The sequence below is a fragment of the Dermacentor albipictus genome, chromosome 1 (assembly GCF_038994185.2).
Source record: "Dermacentor albipictus isolate Rhodes 1998 colony chromosome 1, USDA_Dalb.pri_finalv2, whole genome shotgun sequence".
Taxonomy (NCBI): Eukaryota; Metazoa; Arthropoda; class Arachnida; order Ixodida; family Ixodidae; genus Dermacentor; species Dermacentor albipictus.
Window position 1 is genome coordinate 381,330,806 of NC_091821.1, and position 14,223 is coordinate 381,345,028.

At 48.7% G+C, this 14,223-nt stretch overlaps 1 protein-coding gene across 2 annotated transcripts in view; it reads right to left on the reverse strand.

Moving 5' to 3' along the window:
- The window catches only part of ck (myosin-VIIa ck), a 173,514-nt gene that overhangs the window by 88,950 nt on the left and 70,341 nt on the right, over positions 1 to 14,223 (reverse strand). For both annotated transcript variants that reach the window (XM_065429765.1, XM_065429764.1), the window contains exon 2: positions 1,157 to 1,214. In XM_065429765.1, the coding sequence (XP_065285837.1) occupies positions 1,157 to 1,174 (18 nt within the window). In that variant the 5' untranslated portion in view covers positions 1,175 to 1,214. The remainder of the gene's footprint in view (positions 1 to 1,156; positions 1,215 to 14,223) is intronic.

Below are 14,223 nucleotides of genomic sequence, written 5' to 3' on the forward strand. Positions count from 1 at the left end.
AAAGATATGCACATTTTGGAAGCCGCGTGTGATTAGCAATGCTGTCCGCATATTCTTTCCTTGTGAGTTTTTCGTGCATGCGTGACTTGGGTGAGGGCTGTTCGAAGCCATTTAGTCGTGCGGTTTTAAAGAAGTGTTTCTGTTGCGAGTATGGCGCCGTTGTCCATCTTCTTCCTATTGTGTTCTGGATGACACGCCACGATGAATGCGTCACTTCAGGAAAACAAAAGAGCTCTAGTGTCGCCTCGAGAGTTCCTACAAAGCCTCGGAGCACGCTAAGACGCTTTCCCGCTATCTAAGAAAACATGTAGCTTACATTAAGAGTAACTGCACGACCCTAATAATTTTTACCATGCATATATTATGCGGGCGCGGCTCCGCTATGCAAGCGTTAGCTGTATACGCTGGCGCAAAACGGCCGCCGTGTACTTGTTAGGGCGCTCGGCAGGGTTTTCTGTCGGCCAGGGTACCGAAAGCGTGTTAATCAAGAGCCGTTATGCGTATTACATCGAGCCTTGGCCCGGGAATGTTAGCCAGCGGGACTCTGAACGTCCTTTCAACCGCAGCGTCGTACATCAACTTGGGAACTGCTGCCGTCGTATAGAGAGATCACCGCGAAATGCGAAAGATCATGGGTTCCAGCATTACGAGTACACAGCCTTCACTCACGCACTGAGAGCTGACACTAAAAACGCATTAAATGTGATTTGCGCTGAGTAGCACAGTAGCAGGAAATATATATTACCGCATTGCTGTCCACTCGAGTCTTAGGCCGCTCCAATATATTTCCTTCACTTAATTCAGCCGTTCTTGACGGCCCGAAGCGATTTATATTCGCGCATATATTTCGAAGGCACGCGTATGTTACTTAATGGCGCACACTTGATCAAGCGTTTTGAAATGTCAGCACTTTAAATGACTACTCCTTCAAAATGAGGGGGATGTGTGGAGTGCAGGTGTATATAGCCTTAGGACACTTGGCATCCATTGCCTCCTTCCTTGCCTCCTTTCTGCTTATCTCCTTTCGCGGAAAGCTGAAGAAGCGCAATAGCTATAGGTGTATTATGTTCAGAGCGCAATGATATACCTATACCTTCAGCTAATGAGTTCGCATCATGGCAAACTGAAAGCGCCGAGGCTGGTAATGTATACTCACCCGCGTAACTATGACCATCTTGGCAGGAGGAGTTCAGCATCAAAGCTTGAAGTCCTGCCTGGAAAGTAGAAGGAAATGGAAAATAAGAAACACAGGTAAGTATCGAAAACAACGCGCGGACACATGGCAACAAAGCAACAAAATATAGCACAGGAAGCGGTACTAATTTAATCGCAGCTTTCTATGATATTTCGGCGATTATGATGGTGCAGGCCTCGCGACTTCATTCCAGAGTTTGGGTGTTAATCGAGGCGTCCGTGTGATATGTTTACGCTGCGTTGGCAAAACGTGAATGCGATAGACTGCTTGTACAGTTTACATCGCATCTAAATCTATATTTATAAGGGGTTAAACTTCTAAAAAAAAAAAAAACGGCATACATAATTTGGAACGGGCGAGAAGCTGCAGGTGCAGGTCAACCACGATGTTAAACAAACAAACAACCAAACAAACAAACAACTAAAAAGGCCCGCACATAAAAAATAATATCTTGACAGGTATACAGACCACACGGCCGTCAAACTTATGGCGAACTGCTGGCACAGCCGTACTCAACCACGACTACAGCACAGCATATGCAACAGTGACAATCCAATCAGCTCAGAACATTTCTTTCTTTCTTTCTTTCTTTCTTTCTTTCTTTCTTTCTTTCTTTCTTTCTTTCTTTCTTTCTTTCTTTCTTTCTTTCTTTCTTTCTTTTTTTCTTTCTTTTTTTCAGTTACGCTATCCCCATTCCTGGACTTCCTATGCACTGCTGCAAGCGTCGATGTGAATGTTTAAGTTAAACCTAATTCGAGTTTTCGATCTCCCAATCAGGATGCCGCCCTTACAGGCATTAGCAGGCCTCACACGAGCAAATACCGTATGCGCTAGTCCGCTTATTCGGATCATCGCATATCTCTTGTTAACATCTGGAGCCCCGGGCTGGATTTACAAGGCCGTTCGTATAACTGTAGTTTCCATTCGCGATTGGCGCGGCACTTCTGGACTGGCAAATCCCCAGGATCGGCACAGCGACGTATACACCGCGAAAAGGAATGCCAACCCGAATTTTCCGCGAAATAAACGCCGAAATGAACAACTACTCACGTACAGTGCCGTTTGCACGCGAATAACCGAAATCAAGGAGACTTTCAAAAATGTGTGATATCTTCGGGAACGTAAATATATCGTATATATCAGAGTCCTTCAGCATTGAAGGACTCATCCTTTTTTCCTCATCTTTTTGTCACAGGAAAGTTCGTTATCGCATACATACAAAATTGTTTTCTTTATTATTTGTTATTACAGAAGCACCGTAGCCTGTGCTGTATTCAGAAATTGCGGGGCCCGGGGCTAACTGCATCCTCGGGGCCCTAATGACGACGACGACGACGACGACGACGACGATGATGATGACGACTGGTTTAAGACGCCGAATTTTTCGAAGCCCACACGTTACGTTCGCTGATTAGTGATAAAGTATACATCATCTTTATGAGTTCAGGAAACTAATTTCATCGCGTGATTTCTAGTATTATTTAACGGTTATTATCTGACGTGCACGTCGGTATGGTTAAAGCGTCAGTCCATCTCAATTTCCCAATTAGCCGAAAGGCCGCATCGGCACGCAGCAGGGACAAAACAAAAAAATAGAAGAGCATATTCTTCAAAACAAGAACAATTTTATCAGGCATTCAACCTTCAAGTTATAAACGCATAACATTCAACAAAACGTATGTACAATTCTACACACATACATTACAATGTACGTATGTGCAACGTGGGCAGCAAGCATGCCCAGCAACTTTTTTTTTTTTCTTTTTAAATGGCCAAGCCGGGTTCCTGAATGTTGGAGGCCCGGGGCTGCAGCCGCCATAGGGCCGCCACCTTAATCCGGCACTGGTCGTAGCATAATTCCGAAGCATTCAGCTTGCCATACATGAATAGTTCTTCCGTTTTGTGTTGCGCGAAATGGGATCGTATATATGCCGACCGCTAAACGCAGAGACGTTCACGCACCTGGCGAACAACATTAAAACATCAAAGAAAATAAACTACAAATGAAGAAAAGTAAGCGCGTGCGCTTCAGCTCCCACAAGACAGCGTGTTGACACGAGGTCGCGTTTCGACAAGAACGTGTGCGCAGTAAAACCAGAGCAGACGCCGACGAGACAAACAATCGTATACATACATACACGCAAGATGTTCGTTATCACGGTTCTCCACTCTCTCTATATATAAAACAGATGCCAGCAAATGACGGCGCGAGGCGTGACACTGAAGGTTAATTATCTCGACAAACGACCACACCCGATGATTACGTATATCTCCCGGACTGTCTGACAAGCGATCGCATCTGCAGCTGCGGCGTGGCGCGACGGCAGCTATCTTGGTGTATATATGTATATATTCACATGGACGCACCATCGCTTCGCGGTTGAACGCGCTGCTCGATCATTAAGAAGGCAGATACGCTGCGTTCAGAGCGCGCACAGTAAACGGGGACGGTCCTGTATGGGAGCAGTATTTAATGAGCAATCGAAGGCGTACACGTTGTCCATTGATTTCGCATGCAGCTCGCCGATGTATGTACTTTCCGACGCACGCGCTGTATACTCTCCCGCGTGGCTCGTCGTGGGTCCGCGAACGGCCCCCGGAGCCATTTTCGTGCGCGTCCGGAATGTATAGTATCACTCAAACTCGGTTGCGCTTAGCCGCCGCCACGCGTTACACGCCCTGCTGCTATAGAGCCCAGCCGACCTACATGTATACGCGCGCGCCGTACGTTTTCGACAACAAGGTTACACGCCAATTTCATTCTGCATTTTTTTTTACTCGCGAAGTGCCGCCGCCGCCGACTCCCTCTATAACCGGGATAATTGTAACCACTTCCTTTTTCTTTCTCTCTTTTTAAGTACAGATGCACGGCGAGCATTGCCCGCAATATGCGAGAGCGCTTCGGCCTCGTTTCCCAAAATAGCGGCACCGCAAAAAAGAAAAAAAAAAATCGAAGGTCTCTTATTGCGGGGATTTCTCAGCCATGAAATACGCTTTTATAGGACGCCGGCTATCGGCCACGTCGCGTATATCCTATAGCGTCAGGAAGCGGTCTCACAGGCGTCCTTTCGTATAGTGGCGTCTCCGTGGGCGATCGGCAAGAACCAGGGCGTGCACCGGCGTACGGAGACTGCCGTGCTCCCTGGAATTATCTTTTTAAACGGGCAGCGTATCGTAAAACCATCCAAGATTGGCGCATCAGACAGACGCACGGCGAGCGTCCGTCTGTCTGTCTGTATTGTGGAGGGTGTTGACTGAATCGTGGTTTAAACAAACTTGGCAAGAACGATGCATGCCGAAAGTATGTTTCTAAGCCACTCCGCGCAGGCGACGAGATTTGTCGCCGGGGCACTTGGCTCGTTGTATATATAGCATGCGCCTGACGCGCTCAGCCGAGGCTCAGAAGACCGACGGAGCAATGTTCTTCGCAATATCTCGTGCCACAGACAAATGGAACCTCTGCAGGGGCCGTATACTCTAGTTAGCGGCCCGTCCACGAGCCCGTTCACGAGTAAACACACAATGACTTCGAAACTTCTGGCAAATACTGTGCCTCTAACCTTCGTACGACGAGTTCTCAGCTCAAATATGGGGCTTCGTGTCCCGAACAATACTGGGAATGCTTCCAATGCGGCAGTATAGTATTCGCGCATTTGCAGATACGACAAATAAAAATGAAATAAAGAAAAAGACGAAGAAGAAAAACGGATCTCACGAACTTCGCAATATAAAATATGCCTGTGGATAGTATATATTTCTGAAAGACACGTATCCAAAGCCGGATCCCATACTTAATGCCTCACTAAGTGTCCCCTACTCCTTATTGAGTAAGCGTTCCTATCTACAACGACAAATTCGAAGAAAGAATTGACAGTAGGGACACGACTTCCTGTTTTCTCTTTTCACTCTCTGGCATACATCGCTTCCTGCCGCCTTCGATCTCATCGTCTGCGCACGAGTTCCGGAATGCGTACCGTCTGACAGGCCCTGTCACGGTGAAGACCTCGCGTCGCTGTAAAGCCACGCTGCCGACCATCGCCCGCACGTCCGTTAGCGACTGACCTCCGCGCAGCATCCCCACCGCTGCATACGCTATAGCCACACTGACCGCAATTGTCCGGCGGCCGCGTCCGGCGCAAAAGTCCGCGCGCCTCATGCGCAAACAATGGGGCCCGCGAGCACACAAGTACCGAAAGGCGCACTTACGCAGTCGCGCAAGCTCTAATGCGTACGAAAGCTGCGCGCACCGACAGGCTTTCACCGTGGCCTGCAGGGCCGCGCGCACACGTCTGTGCGCCTGCACTGGCGTTATGCGCGACGCACGCAGCGAGCGCAGTCTAGCGCAGTCGTCAGCCACTCTGCGCGAATGGACATATCGCAACACACAGGCCGGAAGCGACTTCCTGCTCGCCAAAACTTCCGCAGCAGCGGCGGCCAGCGAGGGTCACAGCGCTTCGCGCTAGCTCCGCGCGGCGACTCGGTGACGCTGTCGTAACAGCGACAACGGGACCATCCAAGCGAGAAGCCGGGTCGCGCAGACCGCGTCTCCGCCGGAGGCTGTGTTATAACGCGGGCTGCGCAAGAGGAGCAGGCGATGAAGGGTCGCGGAAAGCAAAGAAAAGCAAGACGCGCCAAAGACACAAAGGCCCCTTTTAACGACGCAAAAGAGAGCGCGCGCCACAGGAAGCGAGGAGGCACGGGAGAGAAAGCGTCCGCATATACATATCGGCGCGCATAACGTGCGAGCTTTCGAAACAGAGGAAGAGCAAGGCACGGACGAATGACCGGCGTGACGGTGGGTGGCCACCCGTTGGCCTTTGTAGAGGACCGATCAACGCGGCCGCGTGGGTGCTCTCGTGTGCGCTGCTTTCGTTTTCTTGTTTGTCGTGAGTGGATGACTTACGTCTCATGCGCCCCTCGCTGTGTACCTGGCTAAACGAAAGCGTGTGCAATATATGCGACTTTCTCGAGCTTATGAGGCGCGCTCCGCGAAGTGACGCAAGCAACGGACACGGAACCGCGATTCGCGCGACCCCGAGTTGGACCAAATGTGCCGCTAAGGAATACAAATGGCTTTTCGTTTCGTCACCCTCACTAGTCCAATACGAATTGCTGCTAAGTTCATGTGTAAGAAAAAGGAGGAGGAACAGGACAAGAATAGTTTGTCTAAGGACTCTGCTTTGTACGAGGGCGAATCAGGAAGTCTTTGCCCCTATTTTCTTTATAGCTAAAATAAGGTACACACGGGTAATTACAAATGTACGAACTATCCTACGTATACCTTACACTATTTTTCTACATAGTCCCCACACCTGTTCAGACGTTTGTCCCATTGCAGCACTAAATTTGAGATGCTCCTGTGGTAGAATTCACCCGGCTGACTAAGCATGGAGTCACCGTCGGACTGCTGTCTCGGCTTCATCGTTGCACGTAAATCGCTGTCCTGCTAAGCACTTCTTCAGTGGATCGACAACGTGGAAATCACTATAGGGGCGAGGTCTGGACTGTATTGTCGGTGGACGAGACTATCCCAGTGAAATGACCGGAGCTTGTCGGCGGTTCTGATTGCCACACTTCGTTGCTCGTACGCCGTGCAGGTGCGAAGCGCAACCGCCATCTTCCACAACTGACAGCAGCGCCGAGCTGCGGAGCTTAACTAAATTATGGGGTCTTACGTGCCTACATGAATTTCTGATTATGAGGCACGCCGTAGTGGGGTACTCCGGAAATTTGGACCCCTTAGGGTTCTTTAACGTGCACCTAAATCTAAGTGCACAGGTGTTTTCGCATTTCGCCCCCGTCGAGATGCGGCCGCCGTGGCCGGGATTCGATCCCGCGACCTCGTGCTTAGCAGCCCAACATCATAGCCACTAAGCAACCAAGGCGGTTGTGCCGCGGAGCTACCGGCGGATAAGGCCGGATCGGTCCAAGAAAGAAAGGTCCACCGCTGAGAATGGATATGTTGACTTCGCATTTACAGCCGTAATCTGGCAATTAAAAAGAAAACGAAAAGAATAACGGGCAAGTACTTTCTTATTCGCCCTCGTACTTTAAACGTAAACCACAGCGTAGAATATCAGTCCATCGGGCGAATTTCGATGTGTCTGCCAGTGTAAGCGTGGTCGGCTTGAGAGACGACTGCTGCTCTAGCAACAAATGTATGCGCCTCGTAACCAAAGTACGCAAAAAAGAAAGAAGCAACACCGTAATGATAACGCACGGCTCAAGCTATATATATATATATATATATATATATATATATATATATATATATATATATATATATATATATTGTTACGAAGAGAAAGCCCGACGCGCAAAGGGTATATACTATTTACATAGGAAAAAGTGGTAAATGCGCAGGCGGGTACAAAGGTAACCAGCTCCAGTAGACAGTCCACCACTTTCTCTTCGTCTCCCTCTTGCGCGTATGAGCCTGTCCAAATGGACTGTAATATTGCTTTTAATTTTTCAGCTTTGCCCCTTGCGGTCCATTTATGAAACGCACTTTCAGAAAACATCGCTTGCTAATCGAAACACAGTATTTAATAATAATATCTGGGGTTTTACGTGCCAAAACCACTTTCTGATTATGAGGCACGCCGTAGTGGAGGACTCCGGAAATTTTGACCACCTGGGGTTCTTTAACGTGCACCTAAATCTAAGCACACGGGTGTTTTCGCATTTCGCCCCCATCGAAATGCGGCCGCCGTGGCCGGGATTCGATCCCGCGACCTCGTGCTCAGCAGCCCAACACCATAGCCACTGAGCAACCACGGCGGGTAACACAGTATTTCGCAATTTTCCAATCGATGAATATGTTGTTTCAACCGTCTAAGACGTCTTGCTTTCTTATGCTTTCTATCCTGCATTTTTTACAAGCTAATAAAATAATTTCAGTGATCAACTTTTCTTATGTTACTGTGTTTACTATTTTTAATGTTATTGCTCTTGATACTCTATTTTATAGTATATTATTGATGTTCCATATTGCTGCATTGCATGAATATTTTTTTATTGTACTGATACTATTTTTTTGCTTACTAATTTCTTACGAATATGTTAGCGTACTTCCCGTCTTATATAATGCTTTCCTGAAGGCCTGTAAATTATTTATTTATTTATTTATTTATTTATTTATTTATTTATTTATTTATTTATTTATTCATTCATTCAAATACTACATCTTGTCTTGCTACTGTATCCGGACGACTTCACACATGATGATCTGGAGGCCAAAGTTAATCGAGTGTCTCAGAACGACTTTGCAAAATCACGCCCGCTGAGTAAGTCCAAAAGCTTAACGTAGAATGGGAAAACACACATTCCAGATTTCACCAGAGCGGACCACACACGACATACGTAACATACACAGGACCAACCAGAACGGATATGAGTCAACCTCACTTTCAAATAGCTACGTAACGGCGCTTAAGTACCCCGGCAATCTGCGAACACGAACGACCTATAGCGCTTAAACACGAAAAAAAAAAAAAAGGAGGAGGAGGAGGAATCAAGGGGGGACGATGTGAACGAGGCGCAGCCACCGAGCTTCGCCGCGAGGACACGAAGGAGGACAGTTTCCTGCAATTGCACCGCGGCTGTCGCGCAAGGCCGGGGGAAAAAAAAGGGGGCCAACTCGCGCTGGTGCATGGTCACACAAACACCAAGCGCGGCTCAGCGACGATTCAGCCGTATACGAATGTGCCGAGGGCGCACAAAGAGTTTAGAAAGAGGAATGACGGGTGGGCGAGAAGGCGTGCCTTCCCCCATCGTGCATGCGAAAAAAGAACAACAAAAGGGCGCTGCAGTCTATAGCTCAAACAAAAGCGCGTGCCGTGAGAAGAGAGTCCGAGGGCGCTGCGCTAGGCCCGCCGCACGCGTGCGTGCATGATGGTCGCATGCCTTGCCATGCGGTCTCCTGTGGGCGTGTCTTGCATTCATGCGGCTGCCCCGCGGGGAGAATTGTGTAAACGCGCACAACACACCGCGCGAGTCGTTCTTTTTCTTGAATACGCGCAGTCAGCTGCGCGACAGGGTAATTTCTGGACGTTTTCGCGTGCGCCCGCCAACCAAAGAAATTTTTCGACGCCACCGGGCGTGTGGGTGGCTGTGGACTGTATACGACGGTCGAGAGTTGCGTAGCAAAGAATGCACCTCAGCTGACAGCAGTCAACAGCAGCTTGTGAGAACCTGTCGCACGACTGACTGTGCGACGAGTTCACCACAAAAATGAGACTGCTAGTTGACAGGAGCCGCGGGACACATGAGAGCAACGCGAGAGGCGTTGCTCGAAAGAGTACCTATACACGAGAGCGAATCGGAAAGTATTTGCCACTATATTTTATTAGCCAATAAAACGCACGTAGAGACAATTACAAATGTACGTACTATTCTACGTGCCTTACACTATTTTAGAACGCAGTCCCCACACCGGTTCAAACATTTGTCCCATCGCAGCACCAAATCTGAGATGCCCCTGTCGTCAGTCAGCGACGCATGCGGCCTCTCCGAACGCTCATTGTCATGCAAGTCTTCACGGCCTTTTACGAACTCACAACACCTCACACTTCTCAAAGCGAGACACCTTACCCGTGGGCTGCATTTCCCTGTGGATTTCAATGGGCGTTCGTCCTTTGCTCCACGGAAAACGAATCACACTTCGTTGCTCTTACTCCGTGGACTTGTGAAGCACAACCGCCATCTTCAACAAACGACAGCAGCGCCATGCCGCGGAGCTACCGGCAGATAAGACCGGGCTGATCCAAGAAAGCTCCACCGCTGGGAATGGATACGGGATCGAATTCCGGCTGCGGCGGCCGCATTTCGACGTCGGCGAAAAGCTATGAAGCACTCGTAGACCGTGCATTGGGCGCACGTTAAATAACCCAGGCGGTCAAAATTAATCGGTAGTCCGCCACTACGGCGTGTCTCATAATCGTATCGTGGTTTTGGCATATGGAGCCCCGGAATTTAATGAGAGCCGCGCCGCCTGTAGCATGTACAGCAAACAACAAGAACAGATAACGCAAGGCAGGAAACCTGTATGGCGAACCAGCCCCAACAAAGACATTCGCAGAACTGCTAACCGCGGGGACGAGAAGAACAGCATATAGTCTAGAACGAAACCACTGTCGATACAGATTTCGATCGAAGCGGTTTTCCAACATATCCCTGGAATGCGGAATGCCTAACGTATACTATATATGCTACGATGTTTGAATGCTTCAACATTTAACGCATAGCCTACACATGTAGTAGCGTTTATGATACGTTGGAGAGAGGTTTCCTTTGCAGATAGTTTTGCGAAACAAACTAAAATAACTCTCCGTGGCGAAAAACATTTATTTCCAGCGACTAGTTGAAAATAAGAAATAATGCAAAAGAATAGAAAACAACAGGGCAAAAGGAACAGTGCGCGCCTTCTAGTAATGTTTACTTCGAAAAAAAAATTATTACAACCTATATGTGACGACAGACAAGGCTACAATCAATGCACATGCCCGCCACAATTCATTGTACGCGCATCCATGGCAATGCAGGTGAGCAATTTGTTCTGATTTTCCTTAACGTGAAACTTTGGCCGTTGCAGGGATAAACGCGGAGATAAGTGAATTTGGCTTTTTCTGGAGCACAGTAACCGATACTGCGTGGGAATGACGCGCGCAGTATACTTACTACACATTACATTTATTACACGCGCTTCTGTAGTATTTATTGCTGTCAAAAGCAAACCTCTCCGAAATGCGCGATATATTTGACGACTCGATTTCGCTGTAACGAGCAATTTACGGCATGCGCCGCTAGCAGTGCGGCTGGATGTCTTCGCCATCGGCTAGCGTTGTGTACAACAGCGACGACACGTGTATACTCTGCGAGACAGAGCTTCCAGCGCTGAAAAAGGATTCAAGCACGGGGGAGCTTGCGCAGAGTTCAAACCCGGGAGAAGAACACGACGGCAGAAACAAACGTAGAGAAAGAAAGAAAGCAACGGTGCCACAAGGCGATAACGTTCCACCATTCGCGGACCTGCGCCGTTCAACACTCGCACACGATTACTTCGCAACCGGACCCGTAGATGAAGAGATCCCGCAGGAACCCGGGCGAAGCACGATCTGCCGGCGTCTCGCGCCCGTGTTTCAATTCGTTCAACCTCAATGCGCGCGCGTATGCGGTTGCCCACTATATAAACCCGCTAAACTTGTGCGGCGGCGACCGGCGAAGCAATCAGCAGATTGGTCCGCTGATTGCCTGGTCTACCAGCGGACGTCGACGACTGTGCAATAGCACGCTGCCTGTGTATACGAGCACGCAAGGGGTGGGGGGGGAGGGGGGTCCTGGAGCCGCGCGCGAACGGTCGTCCCAGAAGGTCAAACAGCTTAGCCGGTCACTCCGAGCGTGTCCGCGTGGAGGGAGAGGTACCAGAGCAAGGAAGACGGCGCGCGCCGTCTTCGGAAACTGACCGGTCTGCTGCACGAAATGAACGGGAAGGTAGAGAAAAGCGGAGGGATGAGGGTGTTCCGAACGCCTTTTCTTTCTTTTTTTTTTTAACTGCACCCCGGAACTGCCACCCAGACTTCCTGGCCTTCTCCTGCTCCTCTCTCTCTCTCTTTCATTTCGTTTCTTTTTTGCAGTCTAGATCACACGGAGAAGAAAAGGGAGAAACAGTGCCGCATAAGTGAGGTAACCGAGTCAAGCATGTACAGTTTTTTAAAAACACAAACACAAATATAGGCCGGAAAAACCAGCGAGGAGCTGGGCGCGCGAGGTGTCCGTAAAAGACATTGGCCCCGATATCCAGCGGTATAGCTAAACGGCGAAAGACGTCGGGGAACAAAAAAAAAAAAAGGATAAAGAATAAGCTGCTGCGCTGATCGATACAGTGGAGCGGGTAGCCTAACCGGAGAGGAAGGGCGGAGGAAAAGAGCGAGCTGGCAAATGCGCATACACGTCTACAGGTCTGCGTGAGCAACGAAAGGAAATTAAAAAAAAAAAAGGCATCAGCACGCTTATAAACTGTTCCAACACTGCACTCATTAACTGCGACGGCAGCAGGCTCCCACAGATGACGCCGCTGTCCCTTTAAAAAACATGTTCTTGGCACATGAACTGATTGACCGTACAATCGTGTGCATGATCTGATTCATTTATACAATCCTTTCTGTGTATGATGATGAGTGCTTGATGTAGCTGATGCGAAGAGCATAAAAAGATGATCATTCGAAATAGACGCCAGTTCGAAGTAGCGTCAGCCCTGTCGTATGCGCGTGTTCCTTTCGTCTTCGTCTTTAGTGCGTTTTTACGAAAACTGTCAATGATCGCTGGGGTATGCACCACGTCGTCTTTGTAATGCCACAGTATTGGCTGTTGTGGCCTCCAAAATACCTGCACGGACGCAGCACCACTTAGCCTCCGTGGCCCAGAAAACCCCGGTCAGACTGCCAAGTGCGAGTGTGGCGCCATAGCTGCCACCTGCGTACATTGCCGCAGGGGCACGAGTTCGATCATGGCCCCTGAGATCGAAAGGTACCACAACCTCCAGTCCCGGATGTTTCGTTTTCTTCTCCATATGGCAAGGGCGAAGCTCACGACGAGCGGGTCGCCTGATGGAAAGTGCGGTCTATCACAGAAAACCCGGCTTATAGCTCTGAACTGCCGTCGCAGTAAAATGTACAGGCAGGGTCAAAAGTTTAAGGGACGTGGGAAAGAGCTGGATGTTTCCTGAGCATGGGCACGCAGCTCGGATTTCAAATGTGCTGCGTGCACTATATACACGCGAACAACACAGTGAAGTGCCACCTTAATTGATACAAGCTAAAATTCGACTGACGTTCGACTTTTTCGCGGTACCCACATCCCGTAAACTTTTCACCCTCCCAGTACGTACATGAGTGCTGCATGTATTTTGTCACTCGAACATTGATAGGACGAATGGCAATACGCCCAGAGTTTGGCACACCCACTGATACGCATGAGGTGCCTAAGAGTTGGCTGTTCTGTACCGCAGAAAACGCATCCACGTTTAGTGAGCAAGGTGCGGATCAAGATATCGGTAAAGCAGGGCCCATCCTATTCTATAGATGTGCGGGAGAAACAATGACAACCGCGGCTTGGAACAGGCTCGTTCACGCAAGGTCATCAACGCGTCCTGATCTTGGAATGGAAGCGACAGCGCCTAGAATGGAACTAAACAGAAATGTCAAGTTAACCTATATATACACAGCAGAGCGCAACTCTGGAATCACAAATCAGGCCAGGCTTATCACGAGGGGATAACTGATACCCTAGAAACGAGGCAAGAGCAAAGACGGGTGACACCATATTGAAATTCTCGCACACACACACAAACATTATATATATATATATATATATATATATATATATATATATATATATATATATATATATATATATATATATATATATATATGTAGAGAGAGAGAGAGAGAGAGAGAGAGATCGTATCCGGAAAGTGCACGAAGAGTTTCGCAATCGCAGTCCAACAGTCTAGTTTCGCTTAATCTTATTTAGATGTGCGCCTTCAAACCGCATTCAACGCAGGGAGCATTTTTAAAAAAGTGTGCCGCCCAGGATCGGTCACGCTAGAATAAGTACTCATTATTTCTATCATTCCTCGTGGTGACAATTAATGCATGAACAACAAATAAGTAAAAAGAAATAGAAGCAGCGCACCGAACCCGGCGCATGGCTGAATCGTGAACAGCCCTGCGTTTCTTACTCCGAATGGGACGCGGTCATCCAGACATTGGGCTGTGTGGCTTTTTTTCTTTTACTACGCGACGCGAAATGTCGAACACTTACTGTCCAACCGGGGCGCATTCTATAGCCAACTGAAAAGAAGAAAAAAAGAGAAACGATAGAACCGCGGTGCCTAGCTATACTCGTCAGCGGGTAATGAAAGAATTAAAGAAAAGGGGAAAGAAGAGAAGAAAAACATCGACGGCGCTTCCCAATCTGTCGATCTGGCGCGGCTGAGGCGACCACAAGCCGGCGGTCCACCGCCCAAG